General features: G+C 48.9%; 1 protein-coding gene across 1 annotated transcript in view; it reads right to left on the bottom strand.

Moving 5' to 3' along the window:
- LOC130371642 (actin-binding LIM protein 1-like) overlaps positions 1 to 17,933 on the bottom strand; it is a 22,330-nt gene extending 4,397 nt beyond the window's left edge. The window contains exons 1-11 of the mRNA XM_056577484.1: positions 17,856 to 17,933; positions 11,909 to 12,049; positions 10,398 to 10,581; positions 9,833 to 9,945; positions 9,374 to 9,500; positions 9,103 to 9,196; positions 7,230 to 7,317; positions 6,930 to 6,988; positions 3,172 to 3,249; positions 917 to 1,078; positions 470 to 508 (exon numbers count right to left, since the gene is read on the bottom strand). Of these exons, the coding sequence (XP_056433459.1) occupies positions 470 to 508; positions 917 to 1,078; positions 3,172 to 3,249; positions 6,930 to 6,988; positions 7,230 to 7,317; positions 9,103 to 9,196; positions 9,374 to 9,500; positions 9,833 to 9,945; positions 10,398 to 10,581; positions 11,909 to 12,049; positions 17,856 to 17,871 (1,101 nt within the window). The 5' untranslated portion in view covers positions 17,872 to 17,933. The remainder of the gene's footprint in view (positions 1 to 469; positions 509 to 916; positions 1,079 to 3,171; positions 3,250 to 6,929; positions 6,989 to 7,229; positions 7,318 to 9,102; positions 9,197 to 9,373; positions 9,501 to 9,832; positions 9,946 to 10,397; positions 10,582 to 11,908; positions 12,050 to 17,855) is intronic.
- Positions 17,934 to 24,167: the final 6,234 nt, after the last annotated feature.

Raw genomic sequence — 24,167 nt, 5'->3', positions numbered from 1 at the left:
TCACAACACACCCCCATCAGCACACACTGTAGACCTTCATAACACACCCCATCAGCACCTCTAGTTACATACTGTAGACCTGAACCCATCTAGAACTCTAGCCACATACTGTAGACCTGAACCCATCTAGAGCTCTAGTTACATACTGTAGACCTGAACCCATCTAGAGGTCTAGTCACATACTGTAGACCTGAACCCATCTAGAGCTCTAGTTACATACTGTAGACCTGAACCCATCTAGAGCTCTAGTCACATACTGTAGACCTGAACCCATCTAGAGCTCTAGTTACATACTGTAGACCTGAACCCATCTAGAGCTCTAGTCACATACTGTAGACCTGAACCCATCTAGAGCTCTAGCGATATACTGTAGACCTTTACAGATCAGTAAGGGTTACCTTAACGACTAAATGTAGTTTTATGTGTCTGCTCTATCTATTCCTAGAACATGAAATACTTTAAACCTTACCTCATTCAGAGGAGGAGAGGAAACTCCTGCTGGCTGATACTAAACACAAGGAAAGAGGAGATGTTGAATGAATATGTTCCCGAGAAGCTTAACCCTCTATCGGATGTGCCTCACATAGCCAAATGTCCTTTCGCCAACATTTCCTTTGTATTTAGAAGAAAAATTCAAATTTCTCAATTAAAAATATAATTCATCCCTCTATCAAGGAACCTCATCACTCCACCATTATGGAAGGACCTACTGGCATCCAACACAATACAGGCCAGGTCACCTTACACCACACATGCCAATGCAGGACACCTTACACAATACAGGCCAGGCCACCTTACACAATAACGGCCAGGACAGGACACCGTAGTTGATCTGCAACCGCACGGTTTAAAGGTGTCTGCTGAATGACCAAAGTTAAGTAAGGGAAGTTGCCATGGAGATGGCTGAGGGGGGTACCTGAGCTGGGAGGGGCCGGTCCTGCTTGGAGGACTGGTGGCTCTTGGTCTCATGGAAGGTTCCGTAGGAGAGCAAGTCCGGGCTATCGATGTCAAAGATGGCCTTGACTCTCGGGAGGGCGGCTAAGTCTCGGTAATCAACCACCTGGTCGTCTACTTTAGCCTGGGGTTCGAGGAGAGGGAGGGGTTGGAGGGTCGGGGTTAGGGTGAGGGTTCAAAGGTCACTATGAGGAAATTCCGTTTTCTTTCTCCCATGGATACATCGTCAAGCAGAATCCTGGAACTGGACGGAATGTGTTGCTGTTTATGCTAATCTACTGACTCCAAACACAGACACTCTTACTTTACCGCAAGAATACCTAAACAACAAATCATCAACAGCCAAAACTGGGACTTTACTGCCGAATGCTGTCCCTGAGATTCATGGTTGTCAGGATTGTCTGGTGGATTAAAGAAGGCTAACCAGGAAAACCAGGGTTCTACTGGGATTATGGTTTGTCTGGATGCTGACATTCAGATGAGATGTGGTAGGTTTATTGGGCTTCACTCGAATTCAATTAGATTTATCTCGATTTGTACACTGTACACTACACCAGTGTTTTACTGGTTTAAAGAGGTTCCAGTGGTTCTTGTAAGGCAGCCATTTTTTTTGAGGAAAACATCTAGTGTGTAGCTGTTTATCTCTTTCATTAGAAGAAATTAGTGTTCCCGCAATCCTTCAAGGTAGCTGCAAGAAGGGTGTTTGGATTTAAATATATAAGGCAAAAGTAGATGGAAAGTCTTTAAATTCATTATTTCTGTTGTTCTTTCTACATGCTAAGTGGTGTCTAAGTGGCTTCTGTGGATCAATCGGGGGATGGGGGAGAATGTTCAGAAGGGGGGGTCCTGTGTGGATGAAGGACAGATGAAGATCACAAAATCAGCCCTGATGTTTCGGCTTTTAGCAAGAGAAGTAAACAAGCCAGAGTTAGACATGCCATAAGCAGGTCACAAAAACATTACAGTGAGTACAAATTTAAACAAATACACATTTAAACAAGTAAAAAAGGACACAATATTTTACACAACGAGCCAGACGTGTTCACGGGTCTGGTCTGCCTTGAGCCACTGTTTGAGATGGATCTTAAAGTTGGATCAGTAGGGTGCTGCTGACGGCACAGTTTTTCTCTATGTGGCCCCTCACAGGTCTCTATTGGTGGCCCTGGGGCCAACGCCCGTGTTAGCCCTGTTTAATACATAATTTAAAGGAGGTGGGGTTAGCCCATCGAAAGCCTTAAACATAAAAGCAGCATACCATACTTTTAGAAAATGAAGCTGCAGTTTGTTGTATCCTCATTTATGAACCAAAATCGTCGCTGAGGCTTATTTTCCGGAGCGGTTCATAGGCTGCTTTTTCAAACACAGACTTCAAAGATCAAAATCTGCAACGTTTTCAGTGAATTGAGTTTGAGTGAGAAAACATGAGGTAACTAATGCCGTCACAATGATAAGCCTATATGCTCCTCTACATTAGAGAGCAAGAAGATCACCTTGTAAAGAGATAAACATTGTCATCACGAGTCAAAACCGACTAAAAAACAGGGAAGACAGTTCTCCACATCGTGCTATCAGTTCATGAGCAGTCATTCAAGGCCTCTGCGTCTAAACTAATTGTTTGCAAAATGAAAAGATTTCAATGTTGAAACTAAAAGTTGTTGCCGGAACGAAAAAACGTTGTGGCAGAAATAGCTGGTTTTGCTTAAAATGTTGTTAAATGTTGTTAAATGAAATTTTGTGTTCTGCTGCTAAAAACTTCTACATCATTATTTTTTTCATTTAATAGTAGTGATCACTTCTACACTCAAATAATAGTTCTAAGTATTGACTTTTATTTTTCCATGTGTTCTGATGTATGATCTGTTGTGATGGTGTTCAGTGTCAGCAGGGTTCCTGGTGGTCCTGTATTGTGGAAGCCAGTGTGTTGGATGGTCAGTGTCAGCAGGGTTACTGGTGGTCCTGTATTGTGGGATGCCAGTGTGTTGGATGGTCAGTGTCAGCAGGGTTCCTGGTGGTCCTGTATTGTGGAAGCCAGTGTGTTGGATGGTCAGTGTCAGCAGGGTTCCTGGTGGTCCTGTATTGTGGGGTGCCAGTGTGTTGGATGGTCAGTGTCAGCAGGGTTCCTGGTGGTCCTGTATTGTGGGGTGCCAGTGTGTTGGATGGTCAGTGTCAGCAGGGTTCCTGGTGGTCCTCTAGTGTACCGCTCTAATCCTCACTCACGTAGATGCAGTGACCTGGGGAGGTGGCCACGGCGGAGCCCGGCCGGGATGAGAGGCTCTCCGTCGAAGACCTGGTCGCCTGCGGGGAGAAAGAGCTAGCTGTTTCTAGCAGAACATGGAGGGACTAAGGCCCGGAGACGGATACCTGATTCAAATTGCATAAATGTTAATTATGGTTGGACTTCGCAATCAGGAAAACATGTCAGTTTCATGTGTAAGTTCATGTAAGTTCAACTCAACATGGATGACATTGTATTTTAACGTCCGCTACCCCTCTGCTCCCTCCTCCCTATACCCTCTGCTCCCTCCTCCCTATAACCTCTGCTCCCTCCTCCCTATACCCTCTGCTCCCTCCTCCCTATACCCTCTGCTCCCTCCTCCCTATACCCTCTGCTCCCTCCTCTCTCCTCCCTATACCCTCTGCTACCTCCTCCCTATACCCTCTGCTCCCTCCTCCCTCCTCCCTATACCCTCTGCTCCCTCCTCCCTATACCCTCTGCTCCCTCCTCCCTATACCCTCTGCTCCCTCCTCCCTATACCCTCTGCTCCCTCCTCCCTATACCCTCTGCTCCCTCCTCCCTCCTCCCTATACCCTCTGCTCCCTCCTCCCTATACCCTCTGCTCCCTCCTCCCTATACCCTCTGCTCCCTCCTCTCTCCTCCCTATACCCTCTGCTCCCTCCTCCCTATACCCTCTGCTCCCTCCTCCCTATACCCTCTGCTTCCTCCTCCCTCCTCCCTATACCCTCTGCTCCCTCCTCCCTATACCCTCTCCTCCCTCCTCCCTCCTCCCTATACCCTCTGCTCCCTCCTCCCTATACCCTCCTCCCTATACCCTCTGCTTCCTCCTCCCTCCTCCCTATACCCTCTGCTCCCTCCTCCCTATACCCTCTCCTCCCTCCTCTCTCCTCCCTCTACCCTCTGCTCCCTCCTCCCTATACCCTCTGCTCCCTCCTCCCTATACCCTCTGCTCCCTCCTCCCTATACCCTCTGCTTCCTCCTCCCTCCTCCCTATACCCTCTGCTCCCTCCTCCCTATACCCTCTCCTCCCTCCTCCCTCCTCCCTATACCCTCTGCTCCCTCCTCCCTATACCCTCCTCCCTATACCCTCTGCTTCCTCCTCCCTCCTCCCTATACCCTCTGCTCCCTCCTCCCTATACCCTCTCCTCCCTCCTCTCTCCTCCCTATACCCTCTGCTTCCTCCTCCCTATACCCTCTGCTCCCTCCTCCCTATACCCTCCTCCCTATACCCTCTGCTCCCTCCTCCCTATACCCTCTCCTCCCTCCTCTCTCCTCCCTATACCCTCTGCTCCCTCCTCCCTATACCCTCTGCTCCCTCCTCCCTATACCTTCTGCTCCCTCCTCCCTCCTCCCTCCTCCCTCCCTCCTCCCTCCTCCCTCTACCCTCTGCTCCCTCCTCCCTCCTCCCTCTACCCTCTGCTCCCTCCTCCCTCCTCCCTATACCCTCTGCTCCCTCCTCCCTATACCCTCTCCTCCCTCCTCCCTATACCCTCTGCTCCCTCTACCCTCTGCTCCCTCCTCCCTCCTCCCTATACCCTCTGCTCCCTCCTCCCTCCTCCCTATACCCTCTGCTCCCTCCTCTCTCCTCCCTATACCCTCTCCTCCCTATACCCTCCTCCCTCTACCCTCTGCTCCCTCCTCCCTCCTCCCTCTACCCTCTGCTCCCTCCTCCCTATACCCTCCTCCCTCTACCCTCTGCTCCCTCCTCCCTATACCCTCTGCTCCCTCCTCCCTCCTCCCTCCTCCCTATACCCTCTGCTCCCTCCTCCCTCCTCCCTATACCCTCTGCTCCCTCCTCCCTCCTCCCTATTCTTCTCCCAGCCATTGAGAAGCACGCAGTCAAGCAGAACACATCTATCAATGAAATCAATAGTTTTATCTCATGGTGTCGTATTTCTAACTGTACCGCATAATTATGAATCCCACCACAGGGCCCGCCCACGCTGCTCAGATTCATGTTGTGATTGGCTGGTGGCGCAACTATAGAGATGGTTAAGTTTAGGTACTAGCTTAGAGATTGTTAAGCCTATTTATTAGGTTACAGAAGGTTAAGTGGTACGGTTATAAGGTTAGAGGAGGTTAAGTGGGTTAGGTATTAGGTTAGAGGTGGCTCGTTTAGGTATTAGGTGAGAGATGGTTGTAACTTCTGGCCAGCCCATCACTACTGATTCTGGGCAGCACTGGCGGAGCTCATCCGGACCTGGTAGGGCTCAATAACCACCACCGTCCCACCCTCCTGAGTCCGGAGGTACTTAACATGCTCCAAGGGAAGGACATGGATAAGGACAAGAGCTTTTTTTTTTATGTGTATTTAAAGATTTATTTTTGAAGGTTTTATCCTTTTGATATGACAGAAAGTATGACAGAAAGGCATGGGAAAGAGAGGGGAAGACAAGCAGACACCAAGGGACCATGGGCAGGAATCTAACCCCGGTCGCTGTGGTAAGGACTGGGACTTAATGGTACGCGCTCTACCCAGTGAGCCGCGGGGACGCCCCAATAGAGACTTTTAATGAGACTTTGAGTTGTTGTTCTCACTTGATCTCAATATAAGAAGGCACACACTCACTTCAAACCACGTTCTCTGTATTGATGACCTGCTAGTTATGCATTACTATGCTAGCTATGATCACCTGCTAATTTGCAGCTTGTTAGCCTGGCGGGAGTGCTAGTTCTCTGGTCAATGTGGTTACAAGCAAACAAATCATCGTAGCCTACATGCCATGCTGTGGAACCCGGGCACTGTTAATGCCTTGCTCTACTAGACAGGGAATGGAACCCTTAACCCTGGCAGTGTTAATGCCTTGCGAGAGCCCCGGTTCCCCAGAACAAAGAACACACGAGGGCGCCGTTCTCCAGAACGCAGAACACAAGAATGTGCCGGTTCTCCAGAACACAGGACACACAAGGCTGCCGGTGTCAAACATGCAAACCGACACCAACAACATGCAAAACCAACAACCTTCACCCTTACGGGGGTGACAGTAACAGGCCACATGAGGGTGAAGGTGCACTGCTCAAAGGTACCTAAACCCTGCCCAGGAGGAACGGTAGAGGACCCAACCTGCTACCACCAATCTGCTCTGGTTCACCAGCCACAGCAGCATGAAACGCGACTATCTTTGGTTTAGTTTTGCAAGGCATACGCAGGCAGAGGCTAGCTAGCTAGTTAGCCATGCTACTACCATGCTAACACAGAGTTACTAGCCAGGGTTGACCTGTAGTTCAGACGGGGGGAAGAGGTAATGGAGACTGGGGGTTGTGGACCTCTAGGAGGGAAGAGCAGAGACACCAGACACTTCTTAACCTCTCATTATAAAAGAAGGCCTCTGATCACATATCACACTAGCATGACACTCATAAAGTGAACTATGAAGGGTCCATGGTAAATAAACAATAGAGTAAACTCAAATATGAATTAACATAGACTATTGTCCCACTTTTTAGGAGTTGGATTAGGAACTAAACAGAATTTATAACAAAGGGTTAAATTAAGGTTGTAACTAGGGTGTAAACAATGGTCTAATTAAGGGTGTAAATAAGGTGTAAATAAGGGTTTAATTGAGTGTGTAACTAAGGTGTTAATAAGGGTTTAATTTAGGGTGCAATTTAGGGTTTAACCCTGTTTTAACTAAGGGTTGAATTAAGGGTGTAACTAGGTGTCCGACAGGTGTCCGACAGGTGTCCGAAAGGTGTCAGACAGGTGTCAGACAGGTGTCAGACAGGTGTGTGGACTGACCCTGGAGCGGGTGTCTCCACTGCTGCTGCTCCTGCAGTCGGGGTGCCACATGACGGAGGCTGAGGAGAGGAGGGGTAGATCACATTAGGGTCGGTTCAGCTCCCAGGGGCCTACTAGGACTCCCCTAATCAAGTGTCCACACAGCGTCTAACAGTGACCTTTGGGGAACTCCCATACATCATACATCACGTCATTCAGGAGCTGGTAGGGCTAAGTGCTGCCTTGCTCAAGGATGCCTTGAGCATCACACCAACGTTGGTGTGAGAGAGACATGCTCTCAAATGTGTGTCTCTCTCTCACCTTGTAGGAACATCTCTTCTCCTTCTCTGAAGAGAAGGTCACATCTGCAGCATTGAGCACAGCTTGGGTGGAAGTGTCTATCTCCAGCCTGAAACCCAGTGAAGATGGACAACATCAACATAACACTCCTAGTGACATCACTATGCGTCCAGCTGCAGTGTACTGGACATGTTAACATGAGGACATTGAACTAGAGGGAGCTTCTTGTTATTCTAGGTTCCTCTCGAGGTTCTTAGAGGTAAGGTCCCACATCTGAAAACATTTTTGAGTTCTTCTTCTGTGATGGAGCTCTTCAGCAACATGATGACATCACTGCAGTGTGCTGATGTCATCTCAGCCCGGCCCTATGAAGACATCCTGAAAGAATGAGCGAACATTCCCCCAGTGGTCTGGTTGTTATGGAAACATACAGACTTTCATTCTCTGGTCCGGTTGTTGTTCTGTGTGTGTGTGTGTGTGTGTGTGTGTGTGTGTGTGTGTGTGTGTGTGTGTGTGTGTGTGTGTGTGTGTGTGTGTGGTGTGTGTGTGTGTGTGTGTGTGTGTGTGTGTGTGTGTGTGTGTGTGTGTGTGTGTGTGTGTGCGTCTGTTAGTGTGTCTGTGTGTTTTGTCTTAACACCTCCAAACAGATGCACACATTCACACATACACACACACAGAGACAAACACACCTACACACACACACACACACACACACACGTACATATATTTTAAAAAGTGTGAAATGGACATCATATTGTTGTATTAGATTACTTGTGGCGTCAGTAAAGCAGTTGCCAGCTAAGGTCTACTCAATCACTACCGTCCTCACTCTTCTTATCATTCATATGTTCTCATATTATTACACAGGAAGACATGAGAAAGTTCTTACCTCTACTGCTCATTTCACTCCAACCACCCTTCCTAGTGCTCCTCTGGCTCCTCTCTCTCTACCTCCTCTCTTGTGCTGGTCTCTCTCTGTTCCTCCCTGCCTCCCCAGCCCGCTTCTATCTCCACAAACTCCTCTCCTCACTCCCCTAACTCCCCTGCTCACTCTCTCTCTGCTGATCTATCTCTCACTATTCCTCCCTGCCTCGCCCCTCTTCTCTCTCTCTCTCTCTCTCTCTCTCTCTCTCTCTCTCTCTCTCTCTCTCTCTCTCTCTCTCTCTCTCTCTCTCTCTCTCTCTCTCTCTCTCTCTCTCTCTCCCGCCTTACTCTCTCCCTCTCTCAATCTATCTCTCTCCCAGCCTTACTCTCCCTCTCTCTCTCCCTCCCAGCATTACTCTCCCCCTCTCTCCCTCTCCCTCAGCCTTACTCTCCCCCTCTCTCCATCCCCCCAAGCCTTACTCTCTCCCTCCCGGCCTCTTTATCCATCTCTCCCTTCCTCCTCTCTCTCTAAGACAGGCTTAGAGAGCGATATAGAGGGAGGGGAGAGGAGAGCAAGAGAGAGAGAGACAGAGAGACCCTCCCTCTCTGTAGGGACTCTCCAACCAGATGTTTACACACACACACACACACACACACACACACACACACACACACACACACACACACACACACACACACACACACACACACACACACACACACACACACACACACACACACACACACACTTCATCAACACACACAACATGTGGTAGATCCTTGTGTTGGTTCATACAGTGTGTTGATTCTCTTCTCTAGAATGTTCTCTGCTTTGCCCTCTAAGCCTACCATGGCCGCTGAAATGATTTCTCGAATGATAACGAGAATGACCACATCTTTGGAAGGATCTCTAGAAAGTGAAACATAAAGCCAATCCTCGCTCAAATGTTCTCTAGAAAGTGAAATATAAAGCTATCTATTCTGCAATGTTCTAGAATGTTAATGTACATTTTCTGCAGAATGTCCTCACCTCTAAAACCTTGCCCATGATGAACTGATTACAGGCGTCACACTGGACCCCAAACTGGACCTGGTAGTCTCTCTCACAGTAGGGCAGTCCGTTTCTGAAACATAGCAGAGTGATAGCAGAGAAGAGAACTGCTTTTAAAGCTGGATTAATTCAGATTCAACTCATTTTCAAAGCATTTTTTTAGTGTCTGAAAAACAAGTGATGTTTCCATGGCCAGCCATGGAGTTTGAGAGGCCAGCCAGGAGAGACAGGGCGACGGTCTCCCCCCTACCTGCTGATGTACTCCCCGGTCAGCAGGCGGTGGCAGGTGGAGCACTTGAAGCAGCCCAGGTGCCACTGGCCCTCCAGCGCTAGCAGAGCCTGGCCGTTCTTTATGTCCATCCCGCAGCCCACACAATCTGCACACACACACACACACACACACACACACACACACACACACACACACACACACACACACACACACACACACACACACACACACACACACACACACACACACACACACACACACACACACACACACAGACACACACGCACACATATGCACACACAAACACACACTCACACACACACGTATGCACACACACAGTTGGAGAAGGAGTAGTTATTGCTATGGTTATTAATTGTTATGATGTTATTGTTTCTATGGTGACTCACATTTGGAGAAGGAGTAGTTACTGCTATGTTTACTAATTGTTATGATGTTATTGTTTATATGGTAACTCACTGTTGGAGAAGGAGATGTCGTTGGAGACGGAGGGGTGGGGCTGGATACAGCAGTGCTGACACAGACACTCCTTCCTGTTGAAGGTGACACGGTCACCGGTGGGAAACGGACGTCTGGAGCACACAGCCACAACACAAACAACCACAACGTTATGTTAGCACAATAACATCTGACACACCGTTATGTTAACACATTAACATCGGACACAACGTTATGTTATCCGGTTAACATCTGACACAACGTTATGTTAACACAACTGCCACCACCACAACGTTATGTTAACATAAACCCAACACAACCACAACGTTATGTTAACATAAACATGTGACACAACCGCATCGTTATGTTCATCCATAAACATATAACGATGCAGACCTTTAATCATCTAAAGCCGCGTAACCTTCAGTACATCCCAGCTCCACATTCAGCCTGGTGCCTCAGACCAGAGATGTGCTGGTGAAGCAGCCTCCAGCGGGCGGAGGAGATACCGCTGTCCTTCATCATCTGGACTACGGGTTGCGGCTGGTTGACCTCTGAACCCCGGGTGTGGTGCGGGGCGTCCTACCTGCAGGAGGTGCAGACGAAGCAGGCCGGGTGGTAGGCCTTCCCCAGGGCGGTGACCACCTCCCCCTCCACATACTCCCCACAGCCCTGGCAGCGCGTCCCGTGCAGACGCTGGTAGTCCAGCGTGCAGAGGTAGTCCCCGCTGCGCAGGAAGGAGCCCCCGCGGGACAGGTCACAGCCACACACTGGGGAAACACACAGATTAATCTCTGACACACTGTGGACGCACATAGAGACACACTGGGGACACACATAGAGACACTGTGGACGCACATAGAGACACACTGGGGACGCACACAGACACACTGGGGACACACACAGAGACACTGTTGACGCACACAGAGACACTGGGGACACACATAGAGACACACTGGGGACACACACAGAGACACTGTGGACGCACACAGAGACACTGGGGACACACACAGAGACACTGTGGACACACATAGAGACACTGTGGACGCACACAGAGACACACTGTGGACGCACACAGAGACACTGGGGATACACATCGAGACACACTGGGGACACACATAGAGAGACTGTATACACACAGACATATATACATTGTATACACACACACACACACACACACACACAAAAACACACACACACACACACACACACACACACACACACACACACACACACACACACACACACACACACACACACACACACACACACACACACACACACAGACACTGTATACATAGACATATAGACACTGTGTACACACACACACACACACACATCCATACAGACCCTATATACACACACACACACACACACACACATATAAATCCATATAGTGCGTTGGATACGCACACATACACACACACACACACACACACACACACACACACACACACACACACACACACACACACACACACACACACACACACACACACACACACACACACACACACAACACACAAAGACCGCGGGGCAGTTGTCCCCTCACCGTCGGCCTCACGAGTTGATCACCTGGGCTTTAAGGGTCTATTCATCCCCTCCGCCCCCCTGAATCCCTGCTGTAACCTCACAAGCGGTTGTTGTTGTGAGCCTACGACAAAGTGCTTCTCCGGTGTGCCTATTGTTAAGAGAGTTCAAGACGTTTCTCCACCTTCTTTTTCGGCGTGAAACCTGTGTTTTTGTGAGTGCTCATTACTTCAGTAAATAAGATATTTCGTTTACAACGCATCGCTGGTTGCTGCTCCTTCTTTTCGCTCGCATTTGAGTCCACTCCTCACCCCACCGTAACAGGAAGGACGTGCATCAGTTGAACACTATTATGGTGCATTATGGCTATCAAGTAGTGCACTATGTTGGAAACACATTTGGGGCAACACGGGACCTTTAACCTTCTGCATTATAAATCGAACATTCGCCATCAAATATTATAATTGACTAATGTCACGTGAGCCCGATCTGCATATGAGGTGACCCCGACCCACAGGATGGGAGCCCCGGTAGGCAGCTCTGGCTACCATGGCTAACGGTGCTCACCTGTGCAGGTGAAGCAGTTGAGGTGGAAGTGTCTCGCCTGGACCCTCAGCACCTCCCCCTTACACATCTCCCCGCAGCGGAAACACTGGACCCTCCTCCTCTCAGGCGCCGGAGGAGGAGGCGCAGCGTGGTTCTGGTAGGCTGGAGGAGAGGAGAGCAGGGGAGGACGATGTGGAGGAGAGGGGGAGGAGAGAGGAGGAATAGAAGCAGAGGGGGAGGAGAGGAGAGTGGAGAGGGGGAGAGGGGAGGAGAGAGGAGAGAAGAGCAGAGGAAGACGATGAGGAGGAGAGGGGGAGGAGAGAGGAGGAATAGAAGCAGAGGGGGAGGAGAGGAGAGTGGAGAGGGGGAGAGGGGAGGAGAGAGGAGAGGAGAGCAGAGGAAGACGATGAGGAGGAGAGGGAGAGGAGAGGAGAGTGGAGAGGGGGAGAGGGTAGAGGAGAGGGGGAGGAGAGAGGATAGGAGGAGAGGAGAGTGGGTAGAGGAGGGGACGATGAGAGAAGGAATAGGCGGGAGAGGGGGGGAGGAGAGGGGGAGGAGAGTGGAGGAATAGGAGGAGAGGGGGAGAGGGGAGGAGGGAGGACAGGGGGACGAGAGAGAAGGAATAGGAGGAGAGGGGGACGAGAGGAGAGTGGAGAGGGGGAGAGGGGAGGAGAGGGGGAGGAGAGAGGATGAATAGGAGTAGAAGGGAAGAGGGGAGGAGAGAGGAAAGGGGGAGAGGGGGAGAGGGGGAGGAGAGAGGAGGATATAGGTGGGGAGGGGGAGAGGGGAGGAGGGAGAAGGAGGAGGAGAGGGGCAGGAGAAAGGAAAGGTGTCACTTATATACAGAATGTCTGCCAATGAAATATGAAAATATGATCATTAAAGGTCCCATGCCATGAAGATTTATTTTTTCACTTTATGAGGTTTTCTTACATTAATATGAGTTCCCCTAGCCTGCCTATGGTCCCCCAGTGACTAGAAATTACGTTAGGTGTAAAACGAGCACTAGGTATCCTGCTCCGCCTTTGAAAATAAAAGCTCAGATGCGCCGATTTTGGAATTTGGCATAAGGGGCCAGGTTACCTCCCATTTCTCTGCTTTGCCCGACCAGAGAATTTGGCCCGCCAATGAGGCAATGACAAGACAACGAGTGTCACCTGTGTGTGTGTTTGAATACACAAACACTTACTTCTTTTTTATTTGGATAACCGTTCTGCTGTTGGTGTTATGGCGCATTACACGTGACATAAGGTAAGGTTTGCGTAAAGCTCCCATTTGGTGAAAAGACTGGACTGCGTCTGGTTCTCTGACGTCTCTGGTGCTTCCACAACGAGACTCGTAGTGGGGGTTATCTCGGCCATGGCTGAGAAGGAATTAGGGGAAAGGAACTTTGGCTTTGACTCCCTGAAGTCCAGATTGAACCTCTACATGGAGGAAAAAGGGATTGTTGCCCACGATTGTCTCCCGCCTGAGCCCCGCTGCCGGGCGGCGACGGTGATGGAGGCCCGTGGCGGTGGTGCCATGCGGCGGTGGTTCTCCGGCGCTGGTGCCCCGGCAACGGGGCACCAGCGGGAGACAATCCCGGAGAACCTGACGCAGTCGTTTGAGATTCATAATATCATCTGGTGGCGCACACAGCTTTTTGTTGTGATAATGTATATTATATATAATATAGATATCTATATATTATATTATATCATTTAGATACAGAGCTCCAGGACCCCCACCGGAGCACCGGAGTGTTCTAGAATATTTACAGAACACGGCCAAAAGCTGTGTGCACCTCCGGATGATATTATGAATCCGAGCCATTGCGATACATCCACTGCAACCCTAGCGAATGGTACCATGTCCGCAAGCTGCTCAGGGCCACACCCCCACCTTCCACCTTGACCAGCCACTAAAAAACTGTACTTTTGTGGAAAGCTCATTGTGGGACTGGCTCGTAGAGGCTGTAATTCTGCACCAAGGCTGAATTTTTTGAACGCCTTCAAATACTGTATTAGGGGCCCACTAACACCTATATAAAAGCATCCATGAAGTAGCATGCCATGGGACCTTTAACAAATCAGATGAAGTCCTGATTCATAGACAGCTCCTGAATCTCACGTTATCAGGTGAGAGGCTGTCTGTTTGTTTCAACTCATCCTGCCAACATAGATCAGCTCACTTTTAGGAGAGAATCCGTCCCTTCCATGCTTTCAAGATATGTCTAGATTGGTGATGATCATAGAGTTTTGTTTCTGCCCACTAGGTGTCATAAATACAAGTCAAATGTCAGTGGGGTACATACAATTACCAAGGCAGACGAAGACCATGCTTGTAGGTAACATACAAACAAACAAAGTGATGTTAAAGTGATGTTGCCAGACAATGAATGTGATATGCATGGAGAGTTGGTAAATCATCAGACGCTCACGGAAAGACATACCCCTGGCCTGGTTAAAGATGCATTCATGTTTAACGAAAATCGCAAGGAAAGCAAAACAACACAGCTTTGGAAAACACATCTTAAATCCACTTGAGGAAGATGGAGAGAATTTTCTGTTACCTGGAAAGGTTTGATCGATTCACTTTAACTATAACTGCACACCTGCATTTCACCAAATCTTGTAAACTAACCCAACCTTCTTTTGACACGACCCAGGTGTTGACTGGGGGGGTGTCGAGATGACCCCTGACCTTTCAGACAGTGAAGATCTACTCCTCAGAGTGGAGTCGCCGCTCACTGACGGAGCGATGACAGCCCGTGGGCCTGTGGTGGACCCCTATCACCTTAACAATGACATTGCCTGGATCTGCACTGCTGCTGATGCTGCAGTACCAGCAGATTATACCATCAACAGTTTCTACACCATGCATTGAAAGACAAACTGTTATGGAGTAGCACCCGTTTTACCATTTTTGCCCAGATCATCCTAATGTCAAGCATTTAATGTACGGTGCTTACAGACCCATATAAGAGTTACAGAGATGACATAAATATAACAATTACCCTAGTACTGACCATATTGTGGTTAAGCTGTTCCAAATAAATATTAATAATAATAATTAATAAATAGACCATCCATTTATTTGTCTCTTCCTCTGTCCGTGTCTCTCCATGGACTCCATGTCCATGTCTCTCTCTCTCTCTCTCTCTCTCTCTCTCTCTCTCTCTCTCTCTCTCTCTCTCTCTCTCTCTCTCTCTCTCTGCCATCCCTCTGCCCCCCCCTCTTTCTCTCTCCGTCCATTTCTCCCCCCTCTCTCTCTCTCCCCCCCACCCCACACCCTTCTCTCTCTGTTCATGTCTCTCTGACATCTCTCTCCTCCTCTCTCTCTGTCCATGTCTCCCCCCCCTCACACTCTCTCCCCCTCCCTCTCTCCCCCGTCTATTTTCTTTCCCACGCTCTTTTAACTCCACTTGCGGATTACAATCATGTCTTTGTAGCGCCCTGTGGTGATTACGCAACTAGGCCTCACATGCTGTCTGCCTTGTTTACACAGATACACACACACACACACACACACCCTCACAAACATTCTCTCTCGACCTCTCTCTCTCTTCACACAAACACACACACAAACCCACACACACACACACACACATACACACACACCCTCACAAACACACATATAAAACATAAACATCCGATCTCTCTGTGCTGACATGAACATGGACGGTAGCATGGTGGCCAGCGGGCCTGTGAAGGCCGCTGCCCTCTGGTCAGAGCTGAGCCGCCTGCTGGCGTTGAGTCTGGAAACACAGCAAGCCAAGGTGCTCTTACGTAACCTCAGGTTACCCTGTCTCTGGCACTGCAGTGAACTGAGGACGGCATGCACCCTGAATACCTTGAACACGCTACAGGCCAGGTGTAGCAGATGGAATCATGGAACTTGGAGTTCTAGGTACGATGGCCATCTGCCATGTCTAATGCCTCGTCTGATCATAAACAACTACAGAGAAGGGTGGGGAGGATTGGAGGAGGACTCCTTCATGCTCTCTGCCGTTAAACTAAATGAACCTTTGACTCTGACACGAGCCACGTCATAGACGCTTTTGCAGGACACTAAAGTTTTCTGAATCTGAATGGGAGTTGGAGTTAAATAGGCGATGGGATAGTGATTAGAGTGGTTGACTCCAAACCAAAAGATTCTGGGCTCCATCCCTAATGACCGCTGTCTATATGCATATTGGAGCGAACCCCTATCTGCTGCTCAAAGACTTAGTGTATCTAAATATATATAGATTTAATGTCTAGACCTAGAATCCTGTTCTAGAACCAGATCCAGGGTCATGTTCAAGAACAAGAATTAGAGTCTTGTTTTAGAAGCAGATCTAGAGAGTCCTGTTCTAGAGCCAGATCTAGAGTTCTGTTCTAGATGCAGATCTACAGTCCTGTTGTATGGCTATAGACCCCGCTGTAAGCCCAGAGCCTCCAGTCACATCCTAAGCCCTCAGCTGATCTGTCAGGGGCTCTGAATGGTGCTAGGTATTAGCGAACTGTAGATTTAGAACCAGAAACATGAGATGGACAGCTAAGCATGGGAAACAAGGGCTGTGTGTGTGTGTGTGTGTGTGTGTGTGTGTGTGTGTGTGTGTGTGTGTGTGTGTGTGTGTGTGTGTGTGTGTGTGTGTGTGTGTGTGTGTGTGTGTGTGTGTGTGTGTGTGTGTGTGTGTGTGTGTGTGTGTCTATGTGTGCATGGATGTGTGTGTGCGAGCGTGTGTATGTGCGTGTGTGTGTGTGTGTGTGTGTGTGCGAGCGTGTGTATGTGCGTGTGTGTATGTGTGAGCAGCAGTTTGAGGCGCTGCCTTCCAGAGATCCATATATCCATCAACGCCAACAAACATGACGGCAGGTCTTAATGGATCCTAACTACTCTTTCTTGGTATGGAGCACTTCCTGTTGTTGTTGTGGTTGCAGAGTTGGTTGCATGATGCAGACTTTGTGAGGAAGTGCAGCTCACAGCATCAGGTGAAGGAAAACACAAATGTCCGTCATGAGTCATGAGTGTTACTGGATATTGTTTCAAATGTGGAGGTGCCCAGGGAGCCTCACAACAACAATGTTCCCACCACACCTGGAGTCTGTATGGACCCCAGCGAGTGTCCCTTGATCCTGACTCTGATGAAGTTTAAAACGTGTGCAGCAGCAGTAGGATATAGATAGCTCTCTGCAAGCTAGCGCAGACGATGCATGACTACCGCTCACCGCCATGACATCACGAAGCGGCTTAACATGCCTCACTCACTAAGGTCAACGCTCTCTCACACACACACACACACACACACACACACACACACACACACACACACACACACACACACACACACACACACACACATACACACACACACACACACACACACACACACATACACACACACACACACACACACACACATAGAAAGACACGTGAACACACCAACACACACACACACAGAAAGACACGGAAACACACGCACAAGGAAAGACATATGAACACAACCACTCACACACAGAAAGACACAGAAACACACACACACGCACACAGAAAGACATGTGAAACACGCATACAAAAAGACAAGTGAATCACTAGCACGCAAAGAAATACACAGACTACACGAACCGCAAAAAAACATAGGGCCATAGACAGACTTCCATCACAGACTTCAATCAGAGGCTTTGACTGATATATCTTTAAAGCATATTTCGACTTTACATTTGTACACAGCCTTCAGAAACAACATGCCTCACTTCCACCTGCTAGGAAGCTTCTGGATTATTCTCTCTGCCGGACGGATGTTAGCAGTACAGACATGTCAACCGTCTCCCGAGAAACACACAACCTACAAACCAAACACACACACACACACACACACACACACACACACACACACACACACACACACACACACACACACACACACACACACACACACACACACACACAGCTATACACAAACCCTCACAAACACAATATACACAGACACATTTAGAATGTCTACCTGTCTTCTTCACCATAACCCAGGCTTCAGAGGGCGGGCAGAGAGTGAGCAGACAACAAGCAGCCCTACACTGAGAGGAACTGGTACTGGCAAGGGGACACTGGCTGAGGCAGGGGGAGAGAGAGAGAGAGAGAGAGAGAGAGAGAGAGAGAGAGAGAGAGAGAGAGAGAGAGAGAGAGAGAGAGAGAGAGAGAGAGACACTGGGTAAAGTGGGTGAGAGATAGATATTTACTGAGAGAGGAGATCTTTAACCACCAGTCTGTTAGGTTCAGACCTCTGTAACCACTAGCCTGTTAGGTTAACCTGTACCACTAGTCTGTTAGGTTAACCTGTACCACTATTCTGTTGGGTTCAGACCACTGTAACCAGTAGTCTGTTAGGTTCAGACCCCTTTAACCAGTAATCTGTTAGGTTCAGACCTCGTTAACCAGTAGTCTGTTCAGACCTCTGTAACCAGTAGTCTGTTAGGTTCAGACCTCGGTAACCAGTAGTCTGTTCAGACCTCTGTAACCAGTAGTCTGTTAGGTTCAGACCTCTGTAACCATTATAAGGTTAGGTTCAGACCCCCCTGTAACATGTAGTCTGCTAGGTTCAGAACTCTGTAACCACTAGTCTGTTAGGTTCAGACCCCTGTAACCAGTAGTCTGGTAGGTTCAGACCCCTGAAACCACTAGTATGTTAGGTCCAGACCTCTTTAAACACTAGTCTGTTAGGTTCAGACCTCTGTACCCTACACCACTAGTCTGATGTGTTTTGTACATGGTGAAGCATGTCTCATCTCATGGCGATCATCAGCGTTTCGGAATTTGAGGAAGTATAAACTACACATTAGATATGGATATTCAGACCACAACCCTCCCAGTGTTTTCCTTGGTTTATCAGTTGAATATGAAATACCTGCTAACATACTAGATTACTTTTTTCCTGACAGAATATTGGAGGTGTGGAGTGGATACATCCCTCTGGTATATATTATAAGTATTCTTGTACCCTTTTAGATCCTGCTGTTCATCACTGATTGACTGATAGGATTTGAATTTAACTTGTATTTAACCATTTCCAAGACAATTACCTGAATGTTACCATCTTTAACATGATATCTCGACATGTAAGTTGAAGTTATATCCCTATAGTGAACCGAAATGTAGCCATCTCTAGCCTAACCATTTCCACAACAATACTTATACTTTACCATCTCTAGCCTAACCTTTTTAACACTGATTCCTAAACTTAACTATCTTTAGCCTAAGTAACCAATTCAATACCAATACCTCAACTTAACCATCTTTAGCATAACCATTTCCCCACCAATCCCTAAACTTAGCCATCTCTAGCCCAACCATTTCAACACCAATACCTAAACGTAACCATCTCTAGCCTAACCATTTCAACACCAATCACATAACTGACTCATCTCTACCCTAAACATTTCGATCCCTAAACGTACCCATCTCTAGCCTCTATCTATACTAAGCTTGTCAGCAGTGACCCTCAACAGGACCCCCTCTAGCCTTTCATCTGTCAGTCCCAGCACCCCAGGGTGCACCACTGCCAGGTGTGATGCGTACCTTGGGGCAGCTCAAAAGGCATGCCGGCCATCTTCTCACAGAGGATGTAGTCGTTGGGGTTGAGGAAGGGCAGCTGCTCCATCATGGACTGCTTGGGGATGAGGTAGAGCACCTCTGCGATCTCGCCGTCCTCGATGATGGACATGCGGCGCACAGAGTTCTTCCTCTTCACCCGGTCCAGCACCAGGGTGTCGTCGGAGTGGCTGGAGCCGCAGATGCGCCCCAGGGTGTTGAGGCTGGGCAGGGTGGACATGGTGGCGGAGCCGCGGAGCTGCTGGGCCCAGCAGGCGGAGGAGCACAGGGAGTCCAGAGGAGTCACCATAAAACACCAATCGGACAGGAACCGGCAACCCACGGAGAGAGTGGCAGCGTGACGGCGGAATGAGCAAACGCTTCCCCTGAACGGGAGGAGGTAAAGCCTAAGACGGCGGTGATGCGTGTAAGAGGCTGCTGCCCTCTGAATGAGACAGGCTTTCTGCTGCACCTAAGAGGATTAACACAGGAGGTATTTTTACAGTCTATCTTTGTCTAGGAAACAGAGGGAGCCTCTAGGAAGGCTGTATATGTAGGCCTGGATGACCCCATCCTGAGGTCAGTGAGCCGTCAGTTACGTTGCAGAGTAGAAACGTAACCCCAATCCCATCGCCGATTGGGTTTGTCTCTGAAGAAGACTATGGAGAGATTATAACTGTCTGACTCCAACATTCAGATGTTCCGATGGTTTTAAAACAATCAACTTTGGATTTGGAGTGGAAAACAAAGTCCCATTTAAAGCAGGAGCCGGAGTGGAGCGGTGATCTCTGGATGGGTCACGGAGGACGTTAGAAACAGTAGTAATCCCAGAGACTGGTCAATTGCGGGGAACAGCAACAGTGTAGTACATTTACAAATCCTCTTTGGAATTGATTAGAAAAGTTTTGCTGTGTTGGTTGTTCATGTAACGGCAGATGTAAATGAAACTGTTTTTTGTTGGGTGTATGAACTTGATGCTCTTTAAGCCAAGGGGTCGGAGGTCAGCTGCCGACAGATCCCCAGATCCTGCCCATAACCTCCTTGAACTCGGACACACTCAGGCGCTCAGTCAGAAGATAACATGAGATAAGAAAATATAGGATTAATTTATAGCTACTATGAAGCATATCTGCATCTGTCTGAAAACTAATTCTAACATTGTGGGGTAAAACAACATTGCAATTGCTCAAATTAAAATAACGTGTAAGGAATCAGGATCACATTTCTTTTCCCTTTTGCTTCACTGACGCTGGTCTTTAATTAGAGTAGCGTTATACGTCCTCCTCAAAACCCTTCAATTTGAAAACAACCAAACTAACTTAACCCTCTAACGAGTCAAAGGTTACATTTAACGGTCCCATGGCATGAAAATCTCACTTTATGAGGTATTCTAACATAAATATGAGTTCCCCTAGCCTGCCTTTGGTCCCCCAGTGGCTAAAACTTGCGTTCGGTGTAAAACGAGCACTAGGTGTTCTGCTCACCTTTGAAAAAACGGAGGCTCAAGCGAGCTGATTTGGAATGTGGCCCCATATGTCGTCATAAAGGATCTAAGCTCCTCCCCTTTCTCTGCCTTGCCCGCCCAGAGAATTTGGCCCGCCAATGAGACACGACCATGCGAGCGCCACATGTGTGTGTTGTTGGTGTTATGGCGCATAACACGTCGGTTCTTTGACGTCTCTTGTATTTCCACAACGAAACTGTAGTTGGGTTTATCTCAGCCATAGTTGAGAAGGAATTGGGGAAAAGGAACTTTGGCTTTGACTCCCTGAAGTACATGAACTGCGACATGCTGCCTGCCGCCGGTTGCCGCGAAGCACCACCGCCCGGCAGCGGGCAGCCGGCAGCTGACAGCGTGCGGTTCAGTCTACTTCAGATTGATGTGGAAGTAGAAGAACCAGAGACGTCGGAGAACCCGACGAAGTCATTTGTGATTCATAATATCGTCTGAGGCGCACACAGCTTTTGGCCGTGATAATATGTATTATATGATATAGATATCTGTGTATTATATGATATTATTTAGATATAGCTGCTGCTCCATACAGCGATGAAATCGTTCCACCAAGCCATCACTCTGTGGGTGTAGGGGAGTAGTACGGGTCTTCTGCATGTCCAGCCTGCTACATAAAGCCGCAAAGACACAGGATTCAAAATTTCTCCCCATGTCGCTGTGGATGTACTCCGCTGCCCCGAAACGGCTAATCATCCCCCCGACTAAAGCGTCCGCTATGGTCTCTGCCCCTGGTCAGGCAGAGCGTACGCCTGGCATCAGGGGCGAGAGGGCACTGGAGGTAGCCAGAGCGGATATCGAGTGAGGAGAACCAGGACGACCCAGCTACGACATCTAAGGCCTCATCAATGCACAGGACGGGGTAGGAGTCCTTCCTTGTTACTGCGTTAGGTGGCCTGTAGTCGACACAGAATCTCCACTTACCATCACCACGGCTGCTGCCCAGGGACTATCTGAGGGCTCTATGCGTCCCGCCTGCTGCATCTCCCACAGTGCCTGGTCCACAGCCTCCTGGCGGGCCAAGGGCAGGCGACGCGGGCGAATTCCCCAGTGTCGATTTCATGCTGCACCAGGTGCGTCTGACCCACATCGCTCTCATTCAAGGCAAAGCTGTCCTTAAACTCCACCAGTAGTCGTCACAGCTGCTCCTGCTGTTGGGGGTATAGTCCATCAAAGTGCCCCTGCCAAATTGCCCGCACAGTAGACAGCACAGTCTCCTCACCTGTCTGGGGAAGCTGGGCAGGGCAGGGGAAGGGGCCCAGGCTCATGGAGTGGGGTGCCGGGGTGGCAAGTGAGTAGTCTGCAGGGGCCGCAACATTGACACGAGGGGATGGGAGGGAGGGGGAAGGGTTCTGGAAGGAGGACTGGGTCAATGGACAGGGATCGGGAAGACAGGGTGGTTGGTAGGTCTTTGCAAGGGGGTGAAGGGGGCCGGGGACGTGTGACTGGTCCATCTGAGCTGTTGTCGGTGGGGGCCGGATGTAGGAGGTGTTTGGCGGGGGGCTGTGATGGTGGGCTCCTCCAGACGATGACGGCGGGGGTACGGGGGCAGGGCCTCACGTTTCCCCAATCACGCGGACCCTGACTCGTTTCCCTGGGCTGTCACAGCTTTAGGGCACTCTCTGACAAGGTAGCCAGGCTGCCCGCAGCCCCAGCAGACCCTCTGCCATCGACGAGACGGGGAGCGGCGGTCCGCCTGCATAGAGACAGCGAGGAAGAGTTCAGTGAGCTCGTCCACCCAGGCTGGCTTCTGTGAGTCCTCACTCCTCTTCCTTGCCGATGTCACCATCGGCTGAGGAGCAGGAAGACTGTCAATTGCTCTAGCCCACACCAGCTCCCTCTCTATGGCCAACTTCATGAACTCTTGCAAAGTCTGCGGGTGGGTTAGCTGGGTCTGCGTGCGTAGTTCTGTAGGGGAAAGGGCCTGGAGAAACTGATCCCGAGCGAGTTCGCTCTGCACGGCTGGCGGCATGTGGGCGTATGCTCGCCGAGACAGGCTTAACACACAGTCCAAAACGCCTCCTTAGTGCCCCCACTAGGGCAACATAGTCCCCCCTGTCCTCTGGGCTAAGCAGCAACCAACATGGCAATGCGTCGTCTGCCAGACCAATGTTGTTCATTTAAGCTTGTCATACTAGTTTTTGTATATAAAGTAAAGCCTATTTTGACAATTGAAAATGGGCCTAAACTCTGTGTCAGCAACTAGTAGGCCTATTGATAATACCAGAGAGTGTTGAGAAGTAATAGTAATAAAGGATCTTTGATTATACTTCAATTTACTCTTAAGTATATCAAGAAGGCAGTTGTATTTATTTAGACTATTTGATTATTAAAATACCCAAAATTTGAGTGTACATACGATGTTCCCTACATGTTACTCCTGTATACCACAATGCAATGCGGTCGTGTTTTTCAGGAGAAGAAGCTGAATAACAGCGAAAACGAATACATTTAAAGATGGAGTCTCCGGCTTTTGTTTAGAAATGTCAACAATTTATTTGGGATTTAATATAGAAAATGTAACATTGAAAAATATTTTTTTAAAAAAATTGCTCTGCTCAAGGAAATGTAACATTCAACATCAATACAACCGCCAGCTTTCCTCGTGAGTGGATCCGGGAGTGGATCCGAGGATCCGGGAGGATAAAGCACGGGCGAGCTCAACATCCACGGCAGCTGGCCTTGGATATGCAGCTTGCCATATTGGGTTTTCGAATGGTTATTTGTTGGTTGATCGAGGTTCTTGTTAATTGCTACACGGGAACTGGGCCAGAGTTTTGTTAGAGGTTATCGAACACCGACTAGCAGCTATACTTTTGTTAAAAACACTAGACGCATGGGTGGTGTTCCACTCATGTATTTTGGGAGCTTCTTCTTGGTTATATTCATTTCTTTGATTTGGACAGCACCCAATGGTCCTTTTCCTTTTGTAGTTTTGCCTCCTCTGTTTGTGTTAAATTGATTATCCCATGCTCTGGGCTAAATAAACAACTTCCAGTTAACCAAAGACATCTGGTTTTATGTTGCCACCCCTTCCCCTAGCGGGGGACGTAACAATCGCGTATGCAAATTTAAGCACTGTGACGCGACTCGGGCTCTGACGATACTGGAAAGCGGGTCATCTTGCCTCGCAACAAGCAGGAAGAAGCGAGAAGAACCCGGCGAAGCGATTGGATTGGCTGACGGATGCCTCTGCAAAGACTACTCCCCCATCAGTCA

Source organism: Gadus chalcogrammus, chromosome 18 (genome assembly GCF_026213295.1).
Source record: "Gadus chalcogrammus isolate NIFS_2021 chromosome 18, NIFS_Gcha_1.0, whole genome shotgun sequence".
In the NCBI taxonomy this organism is placed as follows: domain Eukaryota; kingdom Metazoa; phylum Chordata; class Actinopteri; order Gadiformes; family Gadidae; genus Gadus; species Gadus chalcogrammus.
This window is presented reverse-complemented; position numbering and strand designations above follow the sequence as displayed.